Raw genomic sequence first — 16,684 nt, forward strand, 5'->3', positions numbered from 1 at the left:
GAGAGAGAGAGGATATAGCCCAGACAGAGAGGAGACAGAGAGAGAGAGAGAGAGAGAGAGTGACGAGAGAGGCGACATGAGAGAGCGAGAGATGAGAGCGGAGGGAGAGAGAGAGAGAGAGATAACAGTTAGTTAATAGTATCTCTACTTGCAAATTCATCTTCTGCACATCTATCACTCCAGTGTTTAATTGCTAAATTGTAATTATTTCGCCACCACGGCCTATTTATTAACTTACCTCCTTTATCTTACCTCATTTGCACAACTGTATATAGACTTTTCTATTGTGTTATTGACTGTACGTTTGTTTATTCCATGTGTAACTCTGTGTTGTTGTTTGTGTCGCACTGCTTTGCTTTATCTTGGCCAGGTCGCAGTTGTAAATGAGAACTTGTTCTCAACTGGCCCACCTGGTTAAATAAAGGACTTGTTCTCAACTAGCCTACCTGGTTAAATAAAGGACTTGTTCTCAACTAGCCCACCTGGTTAAATAAAGGACTTGTTCTCAACTAGCCCACCTGGTTAAATAAAGGTTTCATTAAAAAGTGTGGCAATAACTTAACTTTTCATTATTTAGACAGACAGTTAAATGCTAAGTACTATACATAGGTTATATTTAAAAAAAATAACAATAGAACCTATTTAGTACTATAATGGTATTTACTAACATAATATTATTACTAAAATAGTTTCTAAATGTGTTCTAGGCTACCCTACCATAGAATTAGGGTTCAGGATAAAACAGGTAATACGTAGGGTTAAAGTTTCTGTACAGCACTTTGTGACATCTGCTGATGTAAAAAGGACTTCATAAATACATTAGATTGATTGTTAGGTTCAGGGTATTTAAAGAGATAAACTGTATGTGTTTATATCTCTCTTGCTCCTCCCTGTGGTCTTCTGTGGGAACTACATACCTCATTCACCACACTTGATAGGCTCATAATCTGAGGTAGCAACTGAGTCAGAGCTACAAATCAATGATCTCCACCTATCCATTAGGTTTACAACTCAGTGAACCTGCGCAGCATTCTCTCTATTTGATGTCTACGAACCAACAGATTTCAACGATTATCATATTACCCAGCAGCCATTTAGAAACAAATAAAAAAAAGGTTATTTCTTTTTTTTTCTTCTTCTAACTGTTTAAATCGGCCACATCTTGAAAAAGAGAACAGGGACATGCGATTTGTTGAGAATTTACACATTTTTATATATAAAACATACATATATATATATATATATATATATATATATATATATATATATATATATATATATATATATATATATATACAGTTAACCATGACCAGAACATGTTTAACGTTTGAAAGCTTTGCGCCAACCATCCCTGTAAATCACTACAATCTATAACCAAGTGAACAGTGAGCTTCCTCACCAAGTAGCTGTAACCTAGTTAATAATAAGTTAGCTGAGGTAAACCTACAAGGATAGTTAATAATAAGTTACCTGAGGTAGACCTACAAGGATAGTTAATAATAAGTTACCTGAGGTAAACCTACAAGGATAGTTAATAATAAGTTACCTGAGGTAAACCTACAAGGATAGTTAATAATAAGTTACCTGAGGTAAACCTACAAGGTTAGTTAATAATAAGTTACCTGAGGTAAACCTACAAGGATAGTTAATAATAAGTTACCTGAGGTAAACCTACAAGGTTAGTTAATAATAAGTTACCTGAGGTAAACCTACAAGGATAATTAATAATAAGTTACCTGAGGTAAACCTACAAGGATAGTTAATAATAAGTTACCTGAGGTAAACCTACAAGGTTAGTTAATAATAAGTTACCTGAGGTAAACCTACCAGGATAGTTAATAATAAGTTACCTGAGGTAAACCTACAAGGATAGTTAATAATAAGTTACCTGAGGTAAACCTACAAGGATAGTTAATAATAAGTTACCTGAGGTAAACCTACAAGGATAGTTAATAATAAGTTACCTGAGGTAAACCTACAAGGATAGTTAATAATAAGTTACCTGAGGTAAACCTACAAGGATAGTTAATAATAAGTTACCTGAGGTAAACCTACAAGGTTAGTTAATAATAAGTTACCTGAGGTAAACCTACAAGGATAGTTAATAATAAGTTACCTGAGGTAAACCTACAAGGATAGTTAATAATAAGTTACCTGAGGTAAACCTACAAGGATAGTTAATAATAAGTTACCTGAGGTAAACCTACAAGGATAGTTAATAATAAGTTACCTGAGGTAAACCTACAAGGTAGTTAATAATAAGTTACCTGAGGTAAACCCTACAAGGTAGTTAATAATAAGTTACCTGAGGTAAACCTACAAGGATAGTTAATAATAAGGTTACCTGAGGTAAACCTACCAAGGATAGTTAATAATAAGTTACCTGAGGTAAACCTACAAGGATAGTTAATAATAAGTTACCTGAGGGTAAACCTACAAGGATTAGTTAATAATAAGTTACCTGAGGTAACCTACAAGGATAGTTAATAATAAGTTACCTGAGGTAAACCTACAAGGATAGTTAATAATAAGTTACCTGAGGTAAACTACAAGGATAGTAATAATAAGTTACCTGAGGTAAACCTACAAGGATAGTTAATAATAAGTTACCTGAGGTAACCTACAAGGATAGTTAATAATAAGTTACCTGAGGTAAACCTACAAGGTAGTTAATAATAAGTTACCTGATGGTAAACCTACAAGGATAGTTAATAATAAGTTACCTGAGGTAAACCTACAAGGATAGTTAATAATAAGTTACCTGAGGTAAACCTACAAGGATAGTTAATAATAAGTTACCTGAGGTAAACCTACAAGGATAGTTAATAATAAGTTACCTGAGGTAAACCTAAAGGATTAGTTAATAATAAGTTACCTGAGGTAAACCTACAAGGTTAGTTAATAATAAGTTACCTGAGGTAAACCTACAAGGATTAGTTAATAATAAGTTACCTGAGGTAAACCTACAAGGATAGTTAATAATAAGTTACCTGAGGTAAACCTACAAGGATAGTTAATAATAAGTTACCTGAGGTAAACCTACAAGGATAGTTAATACTAAGTTACCTGAGGTCAACCTACAAGGATAGTTAATAATAAGTTACCTGAGGTAAACCTACAAGGATAGTAATAATAAGTTACCTGAGGTAAACCTAAAAGATAGTTAATAATAAGTTACCTGAGGTAAACCTACAAGGATAGTTAATAATAAGTTACCTGAGGTAAACCTACAAGGATAGTTAATAATAAGTTACCTGAGGTAAACCTACAAGGATAGTTAATAATAAGTTACCTGAGGTAAACCTACAAGGATAGTTAATAATAAGTTACCTGAGGTAAACCTACAAGGATAGTTAATAATAAGTACCTGAGGTAAACCTACAAGGATAGTTAATAATAAGTTACCTGAGGTAAACCTACAAGGTTAGTTAATAATAAGTTACCTGAGGTAAACCTACAAGGTTAGTTAATAATAAGTTACCTGAGGTAAACCTACAAGGATAGTTAATAATAAGTTACCTGAGGTAAACCTACAAGGATAGTTAATAATAAGTTACCTGAGGTAAACCTACAAGGTTAACGCGGGCTGGAAGAGAATTACTTCAAAACCACAGCAAACAGCTGGGACATATAGTAATATTATATATATATAATATTATATCACTGGGCTCCTCTGTGCTAACAAACCCTGTGTACCACCCCTCCCCTGTTTAACCTTGAATTTCGTTCAGAAAAACACTTCCACATTTAGCAAAACTAACCAACTCTTTACGGATCTGTTCGGTGGTAATAAACGGAGGCAGATTAGACACCACTACTCTTGTCGAAATCAGCACCAACACAACCCCTCACATAAATCATACTGGTAACTAGCCGGGTAACAAGACTCACCTTTTACATTACCACAACCACCGCCTTGTTCATTCTGGATACAGAGTGTATATGTTCCTCTCCCACCTGTTCACCGACCAGGATCAATAATTCCTCCACACCATTCTGGATACAGAGTGTATATGTTCCTCTCCCACCTGTTCACCGACCAGGATCAATAATTCCTCCACACCATTCTGGATACAGAGTGTATATGTTCCTCTCCCACCTGTTCACCGACCAGGATCAATAATTCCTCCACACCATTCTGGATACAGAGTGTATATGTTCCTCTCCCACCTGTTCAACGACCAGGATCAATAATTCCTCCACACCATTCTGGATACAGAGTGTATATGTTCCTCTCCCACCTGTTCACCGACCAGGATCAATAATTCCTCCACACCATTCTGGATACAGAGTGTATATGTTCCCACCTGTTCACCGACCAGGATCAATAATTCCTCCACACCATTCTGGATACAGAGTGTATATGTTCCCACCTGTTCACCGACCAGGATCAATAATTCCTCCACACCATTCTGGATACAGAGTGTATATGTTCCCACCTGTTCACCGACCAGGATCAATAATTCCTCCACACCATTCTGGATACAGAGTGTATATGTTCCCACCTGTTCACCGACCAGGATCAATAATTCCTCCACACCATTCTGGATACAGAGTGTATATGTTCCCACCTGTTCACCGACCAGGATCAATAATTCCTCCACACCATTCTCCACAACGCACCTGAAGAGACAGCGTTTCTTCTCCACTCGGTTGAGGCCATCAAACTACCCTACTCCCTCCTCAACTCTAACCGATAAACAGCGGAAACCAATAAACAAACCCTCCACCATGAGAAAATACATTTGGAAAATAGGCAAAAGAATAGCTGCACTCTTCACGAACGACAAAACCTCACGTTACCAACTTCTTCTTCTTCTATGGTATAATGGAGGTCCTCAAACCAACGTTAAAGGAGCATGGCGCCACCTACTGTGCTGGAGTGTGTTCAATCACGGTTTACACCATTTCTAAATCCTCCTACCTAACTCAGTACTTCTGAGAAAATAAAAAAGAGTCCTAGTAACTTCTAATAGACCCTCCCCCATCCCCCAAATCCCTTCCAACCCCCCATCCAACCCCCCATCCAACCTCAATGACCCTACACTTCAATCTTTCCCTCTCTTCAACATCCTTACAACAATATAACAACACATGCTCCACCGTTTCATTGACAATACCCTCCAGACACAAACCATTCACATGCTGCCAACCAGATGGAACGACCAGTTCAATGTACAATGTCCTAAACACAATCGAGGAAACACCACCTCTTCCTTCCTAATCTGACCTTTGAACCTTGGACCACCGACCTTTCTTTGGAGGGCATATAAATGCCGTCCCTTGTGCTCAGAGTCCCATCTCTTCTGCCACACATCTATCAAAATGTCTCTGATCTCACATTTGTCCTCACCTCTACCCAGTGAAACATTAATATATATGATATCTTGTTTTAAAGTTATTTTAGCTAACTAGTCTACAATTTCATTCCCTTCCACACCTGAATGTGCTGGGACCCAGCAGAATCTCACTACTAGACCCATTCTCTCAATTCTCCATAATAACATTAATACCTCCAATAGTAGGTCACTCCTAATAGATTTACCAGATGATAAACTATTCAATACAGACAGAGAATCTGAGGATACTATAATTCCAACAGGCTGTACGTCCTCCACCCACTGGAGGACAACTATTATCACCAACAGTTCAACTGAGTACACTGACAGTTCATCTGTTAGTCTTCTACATATCTGCACATCACATTCAGGAAGGTAAACACCTGCTCCTGTGTGCCCACTATCTGGCACCTTGGATCCATCTGTGAAAAGAGGTAAAAAAAGCATAACAACTTCTACCAATGTAATTGTCAACCAGTTTCCCTTTATCACTGACTTCTGACCCAATCTTTCCTTTTGTCTACCAAGGTTTGATCAACAACAGGATCTGGGAGAAACCATGGAGGAACATCCCCTATCACCACAGAAAGGGCCAACCTCCAACTCCCTGAAACCACTCTCATCAGCAAGCTTTCCAACTGTCCAACCAGAACCACTGCCTTGTCTACTAGTATATTCCCAACAGTCATCTAGAACAGTAGCAGTGGGATGCTCAACCTCACAGCCTTTCAACCCAATAAGATAATGACAATTTATTACGTCGTATATCCAAAGGCATCTCACCTGCCTCAACTGGACTATAATATAAATCCATGATATTTTGTGATACAAAATGGGAAAAGGGGAAATTATGATAATACTAAAAAACACCCTTCTAACTAACACTACACTCATTAAAACCCACTACCCCATTCCACTACTTTGACCCTATCTGCTCCTGCACCAGGCCAACTAACCCTACACTCATTAAAACCCACTACCCCCATTCCACTACTTTGACCCTATCTGCTCCTGCACCAGGCCAACTAACCCTACACTCATTAAAACCCACTACCCCATTCCACTACTTTGACCCTATCTGCTCCTGCACCAGGCCAACTAACCCTACACTCATTAAAACCCACTACCCCATTCCACTACTTTGACCCTATCTGCTCCTGCACCAGGCCAACTAACCCTACACTCATTAAAACCCACTACCCCATTCTACTACTTTGACCCTATCTGCTCCTGCACCAGGCCAACTGACCCTACACTCATTAAAACCCACTACCCCCATTCCACTACTTTGACCCTATCTGCTCCTGCACCAGGCCAACTAACCCTACACTCATTAAAACCCACTACCCCATTCTACTACTTTGACCCTATCTGCTCCTGCACCAGGCCAACTGACCCTACACTCATTAAAACCCACTACCCCCATTCCACTACTTTGACCCTATCTGCTCCTGCACCAGGCCAACTGACCCTACACTCATTAAAACCCACTACCCCCATTCCACTACTTTGACCCTATCTGCTCCTGCACCAGGCCAACTAACCCTACACTCATTAAAACCCACTACCCCATTCCACTACTTTGACCCTATCTGCTCCTGCACCAGGCCAACTAACCCTACACTCATTAAAACCCATTACCCCATTCCACTACTTTGACCCTATCTGCTCCTGCACCAGGCCAACTAACCCTACACTCATTAAAACCCACTACCCCATTCCACTACTTTGACCCTATCTGCTCCTGCACCAGATCAACTAACCCTACACTCATTAAAACCCACTACCCCATTCCACTACTTTGACCCTATCTGCTCCTGCACCATGCCAACTAACCCTACACTCATTAAAACCCACTACCCCATTTAACTACTTTGACCCTATCTGCTCCTGCACCAGGCCAACTAACCCTACACTCATTAAAACCCACTACCCCATTCCACTACTTTGACCCTATCTGCTCCTGCACCATGCCAACTAACCCTACACTCATTAAAACCCACTACCCCATTCCACTACTTTGACCCTATCTGCTCCTGCACCAGGCCAACTAACCCTACACTCATTAAAACCCACTACCCCATTCCACTACTTTGACCCTATCTGCTCCTGCACCAGGCCAACTAACCCTACACTCATTAAAACCCACTACCCCATTCCACTACTTTGACCCTATCTGCTCCTGCACCAGGCCAACTAACCCTACACTCATTAAAACCCACTAACCCATTCCACTACTTTGACCCTATCTGCTCCTGCACCAGGCCAACTAACCCTACACTCATTAAAACCCACTACCCCATTCCACTACTTTGACCCTATCTGCTCCTGCACCAGGCCAACTAACCCTACACTCATTAAAACCCACTACCCCCATTCCACTACTTTGACCCTATCTGCTCCTGCACCAGGCCAACTAACCCTACACTCATTAAAACCCACTACCCCATTCCACTACTTTGACCCTATCTGCTCCTGCACCAGGCCAACTAACCCTACACTCATTAAAACCCACTACCCCATTCCACTACTTTGACCCTATCTGCTCCTGCACCAGGCCAACTAACCCTATACTCATTAAAACACACTACCCCCATTCCACTACTTTGACCCTATCTGCTCCTGCACCAGGCCAACTAACCCTACACTCATTAAAACCCACAACCCCCATTCCACTACTTTGACCCTATCTGCTCCTGCACCAGGCCAACTAACCCTACACTCATTAAAACCCACTACCCCATTCCACTACTTTGACCCTATCTGCTCCTGCACCAGGCCAACTAACCCTACACTCATTAAAACCCACTACCCCATTCCACTACTTTGACCCTATCTGCTCCTGCACCATGCCAACTAACCCTACACTCATTAAAACCCACTACTTTGACCCTATCTGCTCCTGCACCAGGCCAACTAACCCTACACTCATTAAAACCCACTACCCCATTCCACTACTTTGACCCTATCTGCTCCTGCACCAGGCCAACTAACCCTACACTCATTAAAACCCACTACCCCATTCCACTACTTTGACCCTATCTGCTCCTGCACCAGGCCAACTAACCCTACACTCATTAAAACCCACTACCCCATTCCACTACTTTGACCCTATCTGCTCCTGCACCAGGCCAACTAACCCTACACTCATTAAAACCCACTACCCCATTCCACTACTTTGACCCTATCTGCTCCTGCACCAGGCCAACTAACCCTACACTCATTAAAACCCACTACCCCATTCCACTACTTTGACCCTATCTGCTCCTGCACCAGGCCAACTAACCCTACACTCATTAAAACCCACTACCCCAATCCACTACTTTGACCCTATCTGCTCCTGCACCAGACTAACTAACCCTACACTCATTAAAACCCACTACCCCATTCCACTACTTTGACCCTATCTGCTCCTGCACCAGGCCAACTAACCCTACACTCATTAAAACCCACTACCCCATTCCACTACTTTGACCCTATCTGCTCCTGCACCAGGCCAACTAACCCTACACTCATTAAAACCCACTACCCCATTCCACTACTTTGACCCTATCTGCTCCTGCACCAGGCCAACTAACCCTACACTCATTAAAACCCACTACCCCCATTCCACTACTTTGACCCTATCTGCTCCTGCACCAGGCCAACTAACCCTACACTCATTAAAACCCACTACCCCATTCCACTACTTTGACCCTATCTGCTCCTGCACCAGGCCAACTAACCCTACACTCATTAAAAACCCACTACCCCATTCCACTACTTTGACCCTATCTGCTCCTGCACCAGGCCAACTAACCCTACACTCATTAAAAACCCACTACCCCATTCCACTACTTTGACCCTATCTGCTCCTGCACCAGGCCAACTAACCCTACACTCATTAAAACCCACTACCCCCATTCCACTACTTTGACCCTATCTGCTCCTGCACCAGGCCAACTAACCCTACACTCATTAAAACCCACTACCCCATTCCACTACTTTGACCCTATCTGCTCCTGCACCCGGCCAACTAACCCTACACTCATTAAAACCCACTACCCCCATTCCACTACTTTGACCCTATCTGCTCCTGCACCAGGCCAACTAACCCTACACTCATTAAAACCCACTACCCCCATTCCACTACTTTGACCCTATCTGCTCCTGCACCAGGCCAACTAACCCTACACTCATTAAAACCCACTACCCCATTCCACTACTTTGACCCTATCTGCTCCTGCACCAGGCCAACTAACCCTACACTCATTAAAACCCACTACCCCATTCCACTACTTTGACCCTATCTGCTCCTGCACCCGGCCAACTAACCCTACACTCATTAAAACCCACTACCCCCATTCCACTACTTTGACCCTATCTGCTCCTGCACCAGACCAACTAACCCTACACTCATTAAAACCCACTACCCCATTCCACTACTTTGACCCTATCTGCTCCTGCACCAGGCCAACTAACCCTACACTCATTAAAACCCACTACCCCATTCCACTACTTTGACCCAATCTGCTCCTGCACCAGGCCAACTAACCCTACACTCATTAAAACCCACTACCCCATTCCACTACTTTGACCCTATCTGCTCCTGCACCAGGCCAACTAACCCTACACTCATTAAAACCCACTACCCCATTCCACTACTTGACCCTATCTGCTCCTGCACCAGGCCAACTAACCCTACACTCATTAAAACCCACTACCCCCATTCCACTACTTTGACCCTATCTGCTCCTGCACCAGGCCAACTAACCCTACACTCATTAAAACCCACTACCCCATTCCACTACTTTGACCCTATCTGCTCCTGCACCAGCCCAACTAACTCTACACTCATTAAAACCCACTACCCCATTACCCCATTCCACTACTTTGACCCTATCTGCTCCTGCACCAGGCCAACTAACCCTACACTCATTAAAACCCACTACCCCATTCCACTACTTTGACCCTATCTGCTCCTGCACCAGGCCAACTAACCCTACACTCATTAAAACCCACTACCCCATTCCACTACTTTGACCCTATCTGCTCCTGCACCAGGCCAACTAACCCTACACTCATTAAAACCCACTACCCCATTCCACTACTTTGACCCTATCTGCTCCTGCACCAGGCCAACTAACCCTACACTCATTAAAACCCACTACCCCATTCCACTACTTTGACCCTATCTGCTCCTGCACCAGGCCAACTAACCCTACACTCATTAAAACCCACTACCCCATTCCACTACTTTGACCCTATCTGCTCCTGCACCAGGCCAACTAACCCTACACTCATTAAACCCACTACCCCATTCCACTACTTTGACCCTATCTGCTCCTGCACCAGGCCAACTAACCCTACACTCATTAAAACCCACTACCCCCATTCCACTACTTTGACCCTATCTGCTCCTGCACCAGGCCAACTAACCCTACACTCATTAAAACCCACTACCCCCATTCCACTACTTTGACCCTATCTGCTCCTGCACCAGGCCAACTAACCCTACACTCATTAAAACCCACTACCCCATTCCACTACTTTGACCCTATCTGCTCCTGCACCAGGCCAACTAACCCTACACTCATTAAAACCCACTACCCCATTCCACTACTTTGACCCTATCTGCTCCTGCACCAGGCCAACTAACCCTACACTCATTAAAAACCCACTACCCCATTCCACTACTTTGACCCTATCTGCTCCTGCACCAGGCCAACTAACCCTACACTCATTAAAAACCCACTACCCCATTCCACTACTTTGACCCTATCTGCTCCTGCACCAGGCCAACGGCCTGGGAGGACAGGACACCACCACCCAACACACCCTGGAACTCTTCTGAAGTCAAATCTAGTATGACCAAATACTTCTCTGCAGCTGCCACCAAAACATGTTTTTTTCTGTGATTTCCATTCCATTTCTGCGGTACAGTTGATAACCATTTGCTATGAACACTAAGAAGCCAACCTTACTGAAGCATATATCACTGGTTGGCCCGTCCCTCTGTGCTGTCACAGATCTACTACTCACAGGGATCCTCTCAGGATCCCTCAGCCTTGACCCATCCTCCTCTACTTTCTTCACTGCCTCAGCAGTGACAACCTGTTCCCAACAGTGGGGTCAGTGGGATTGGATAGGGGCCCCTCTACCTCTCTCTCTCTCTCTCTCTCTGACTGGAGGAGACAGGTGAAATGGTGTGTCTCCTCTGGTCAACAATACTCACCTTGAAAGACTCCACAGCCTGTTGGAGCTCCTTCAGCTCCTTCTCTCTCTCCTGGGATCTCTGCTGGACCTTCTGCTGACTCATCCCCAGCTGCCTCTGTGGAGAATCACTCTTCAATGAGCTATCAAGCTTTATTAGTCCAGTAGATCAATAGTATAGTAATGTGACATAGGGCCCATAGAGAGGAAGGTCTAAAAAATGGATGGTCCATTTACTAAATGCTATTTATTTGTTGCTATGTGAATGATTATAGTTTTTATGGTAGGACTACATGTGCCAACGGGTTGAGACTGAACTTTGGACTCATAAAAGGCCATTCAGAATGATAATAGTGTTTGACATTATAAAATGGTGATACATCTGGAGAATCTGGGTTAACATGTCAATATACTCAAGGTTTGTGTTCATATTTGTTCTGCTGAGGATTCATTTCATTTCAATGATCTCATATTCAAACAGCCTTAGTTCCTACTGTATCTTTAATTCTTTGTTTATCAGACAGTCACCAACAAGTTGTTCTGGTCTTACCTGTTTCTCAGTCCTCTCTGCTGCAGCTGACACTGTATCATGGCCTTTATGTTCATCCATTGTACACAGATAACAGATACACTGCTGATCGGTACGGCAGTAAACCTCCAGCAGTTTGTCATGATGAGAGCAGATCTTCTCCTGTAGTTGTGCGGTGGCTTTGACCAGCTTGTGCTTCTTGAAAGCAGGAGATTCGTAGTGAGGTTGGAGGTGAGTCTCACAGTAAGAGGCCAGACATGCCAGACAGGACATGAGGGCTTTCTGCTTTCTGGTCCCAGTGCAGAAATCACACTCCACATCTCTAGGTCCAGCATAGCACAGAGCAGGAGGGGGAGCAGCCTGGAGTCCTGTCTTCCTCAGTTTCTCCACCAGCTCAGCCAACATGTTATTTTTACTCAGAATAGGCCTCGGACTGAAGGTCTGTCTGCACTGAGGACAGCTATAGACCCCTTTCAGAACATCCTGATCCCAGCAGCCATCAATACAGCTCCTACAGTAACTGTGTCCACAGGGGATGGTGACTGGTTCCTTCAGTAGATCCAGACAGACAGAACAACATAACTGGTCCTGGTCCAGCAGAACTCCCTGTTGAGCCATTTGGACAGTTGTTCACTCTCACACAGACAGACGAGACAGAGACTCAGATCAGTTTCGTTTCCTCAGAAGAGAGTTTGTGAAGGGGGATGGACTTCCTGGTTCTGCCAGAGGGGTGGGGTTAGAGGGAGGGAGGAAGAGAGAGAGGAACTGCATGCAACAGCAAGAGGGAGACAAATAGTCTTGTTCCTTGGTTAGAGCCCTTAACATGGAATAAATGAAATAATGAATCTTAAAATGTGAGTTATTAGAATATAAAGGGTAACAGTTTCTATGAAGTACATATTATAATTATTTTAATGACCTTTATAATGCCTTATAATACACTTATGTGTTCTAATAAGCAATAAGGCCTGAGGAGGTGTGGTATATGTAAGGATTGCGGACCTGGTGGCAGTGAAGTCAGACGCAGGAGAGCAGAGATGGGTAATAGCCGGAGCAGTTTAATACAAAACGAACCTACATGGGAACAAAACCCGATGCGCACCAGTAACAGAGTACAAGCACTTACAAACAAACAATTCCACACAAGGACATGGGGGGAACAGAGGGTTAAATACACAACAATTCATGATGGAAATGGAAACCAGATGTGTAAGAAAACAAGACAAAACAAATGGAAAATTTAAAAAAGTGGATCGACAATGACTAGAAGACCGGTGACGCCGACCGCCGAACGAGGAGAGGAAACGACTTCGGTGGAAGTGGTGACAGTATATGGCTAATATACAGCACCACGGCTAAGTGCTGTTTTTAGGCACCACGCAAAGCGGATTGAGAATTATGTAACACTTTCACAAATACAATCAAATAAAAATGTTATTGGTCACATACACATATTTAGTAGATGTTATTGTGGTTGTAGTGAAATGCTTGTGTTCCTGGTTCCAACAGTGCAGTAGTATCTAACAATACACCCTAATGTAAATGTCGTAGGGTTTAGACCAAGACGCAGTGGGAAAATGTACACTCATCTTCTTTTATTAAAGGACAAAGAACAGGCCGGTAAGGTACAAAGCTATACACAGCAACAATCTCCCACAAAACCCCCATGACAAAACAAACTCCTAATTATAGGACAGTCAAACAGAGGCAACGATAACCAGCTGCCTCCAATTGAAGGTCCAACCCCAATTAACTAAACATAGAACTACAATAGACAAGACAGAACATAGAATTACACTAACATAGAACATAGACTAACAAACCCCGGACCACATAAACCAAACACCCCTCTACCTAAATGCATAGCCCGAACCACATAAAACAAACACCCCTCTCCCTAAATACATAGCCCGAACCACATAAAACAAACACCCCTCTACCTAAATACATAGCCCGAACCACATAAACCAAACACCCCTCTACCTAAATACATAGCCCGAACCACATAAACCAAACACCCTCTACCTAAATACATAGCCCGAACCACATAAACCAAACACCCTTCTACCTAAATACATAGCCCGAACCACATAAACCAAACACCCCTCTACCTAAATACATAGCCCGAACCACATAAACCAAACACCCCTCTACCTAAATACATAGCCCGAACCACATAAACCAAACACCCTCTACCTAAATACATAGCCCGAACCACATAAACCAAACACCCCTCTACCTAAATACATTGCCCGAACCGCCTAAAACAAACACCCCCTGCCACGTCCTGACCAAACTACAATGACCAATAACCCCTATTACTGGTCAGGACGTGACAGTAAAAAGTAAAGGAATTAAGAAATATAGAAATATTAGGATGAGCAATGTTGGAGTCCTGGAATATAAATATATATACTGTGAGTATATATTGTATATATATTTGTGTATATATATATGTGTGTATATATATATATATATATACACACACACACACACACACACATATATATATATATACACACACATATATATATATACACACACATATATATATATACACACACACATATATATATACACACACATATACACACACACACACACACACACACACACACACACACACACACACACACACACACATACATACATACATATATACAGTATATATATATACAGTACCAGTCAAATGTTGGGACACACTTACTCATTCAAGGGTTTTTCTTTATTTTTACATTCATGTCATTTCTCTTTGTTTATTTGAGCTGTTCTTGCCATAATATGGACTTGGTCTTTTACCAAATAGGGCTGTCTTCTGTATACCAACCCTACCTTGTCACAACATAACTGAATGGCTCAAATGCATTTAGAAGGAAAGAAATTCCACAAAATTAACTTTAACAAGGCACACCTGTTAATTGAAATGCATTCCAGGTGACTACCTCATGAAGCTGGTTGAGAGAATGCCAAGATTGTGCAAAGCTGTCATCAAGGCAAAGGGTGGCTACTTTGAAGAATCTCAAATATAAAATATATAAATATAACACTTTTTTTGGTTACTACATGATTCCATATCTGATATTTCATAGTGTTGATGTCTTCACTATTATTCTACAATGTTGAAAATAGTACAAATAAAGAAAAAGCCTTAATTGTTCTAAAACTTTTGACCGGTAGTGTATATATAAATGTAAAGGGATGTATAGGTAATATGGATCAAATATGTAGTATATCTGAAGAATAGTATGTGGACAGCAATAATTAAATTGGATAGTCCTTGACTAGAATACAGTATATACATATGAAGTGGGTAAAACAGTAAACATTATTAAAGTGACCAGTGGCTGAGGTCCTCGGGTGGCTGAGTTCCTCGGGTGGCTGAGTTCCTCGGGTGGCTGAGGTCCTCGGGTGGCTGAGGTCCTCGGGTGGCTGAGGTCCTCGGGTGGCTGAGGTCCTCGGATGGCTGAGGTCCTCGGGTGGCTGAGGTCCTTGATGATGTTCTTGACCTTCCTGTGACACCGGGTGCTGTAGATGTCCTGGAGGGCAGGCAGTTTGCCCCCGGTGATATGTTGGGCAAAACGCACCACCCTCTGGAGAGCCCTGCGATTGAGGGCGGTGCAGTTGCCGTACCAGGCGGTGATACAGCCCGACAGGATGCTCTCAATGGTGAATCTGTAAAAGTTTGTGAGGGTCTTATGGGCCAAGCCACATTTCTTCAGCCTCCGGAGGTTGAAGAGGTGCTGTTCTGATTTCTTCACCACAAGGTCTGTGTGGGTGGACCATTTGTCTGGTCTTCTCTTCCTGACCGTCTCATTAGAACAGGCTGCCCTGGTGGGTCTGATACAGGAGTGGCTTCATTATCTGTGAGAAACTATGATAATAAACTGTGAACAATAATGAAGCCATGTTTGTCTGTGTGAGTGAGGATGTATTATTTAATTGTGTGATAACTTTAATTCTGTGATAACTTTATGTAATACATCCTCTGTTTCCTAACTGAATAAACATTTTAAGATAGCAGTTGGTTCAGTCTGATCATCTCATGTACTGTTGGAACTTTATTTTAATCCTTTTTCACTATTTTTATTTTTATTTTTTTATGACAAATTCCAGAGCCTCTGTATACATTTTTACACATTTTTCCCCCACTCTCTACTTTGTACAATGACAGAGAAAGTGGGACTCTGTCGTTTTTTCTGACAAGTTCTCTCATTGATCTCAGGTTCAGCCACCAAGGGGGTCACCCACCCTCCATGAAAACTTTCATAGGCTCTCTTTCACTCAGTAATCATGTAACAAGTGGACAGGCTCCCAGAGGCAGGGCAATCAAAGGCTCCAAGTCACTGAAGTGCCCATCAGCCCAGCCATTGTTATTATTCCTACCAGCCGTTCTACAGTCCCTGAAGCGGGTTGATTAGTAGGTTGGAACCCCGTTACAACGGACACTTTACAATGACGCAACAATCAGCGTTTGAGCTGGACACACTCATTTAGAACGCTTGTTTAGAACGCTTGTTTAGAACGCTCGTATAGAACGCTCCTTTAGAACACTCATTTAGAACGCTTGTTTAGAATGCTCGTTTAGAACCTTCGTTTAGAACGCTCATTTAGAACGCTCGTATAG

At 42.5% G+C, this 16,684-nt stretch overlaps 1 protein-coding gene across 2 annotated transcripts in view; it reads right to left on the reverse strand.

The window, feature by feature from the left end:
• Window positions 1-13,074, reverse strand: part of LOC115186545 (tripartite motif-containing protein 16-like) — a 24,336-nt gene extending 11,262 nt beyond the window's left edge. The window contains exons 1-2 of one of the 2 annotated variants that reach the window (XM_029746151.1): window positions 12,082-13,074; window positions 11,554-11,649 (exon numbers count right to left, since the gene is read on the reverse strand). In XM_029746151.1, the coding sequence (XP_029602011.1) occupies window positions 11,554-11,649; window positions 12,082-12,678 (693 nt within the window). In that variant the 5' untranslated portion in view covers window positions 12,679-13,074. Of the gene's footprint in view, window positions 1-3,891; window positions 4,002-11,553; window positions 11,650-12,081 lie in introns of those variants that run through there. The other variant, XR_003875766.1, reaches the window with a different exon arrangement.
• Window positions 13,075-16,684: the final 3,610 nt, after the last annotated feature.

Source organism: Salmo trutta, unplaced genomic scaffold, assembly GCF_901001165.1.
Source record: "Salmo trutta unplaced genomic scaffold, fSalTru1.1, whole genome shotgun sequence".
In the NCBI taxonomy this organism is placed as follows: domain Eukaryota; kingdom Metazoa; phylum Chordata; class Actinopteri; order Salmoniformes; family Salmonidae; genus Salmo; species Salmo trutta.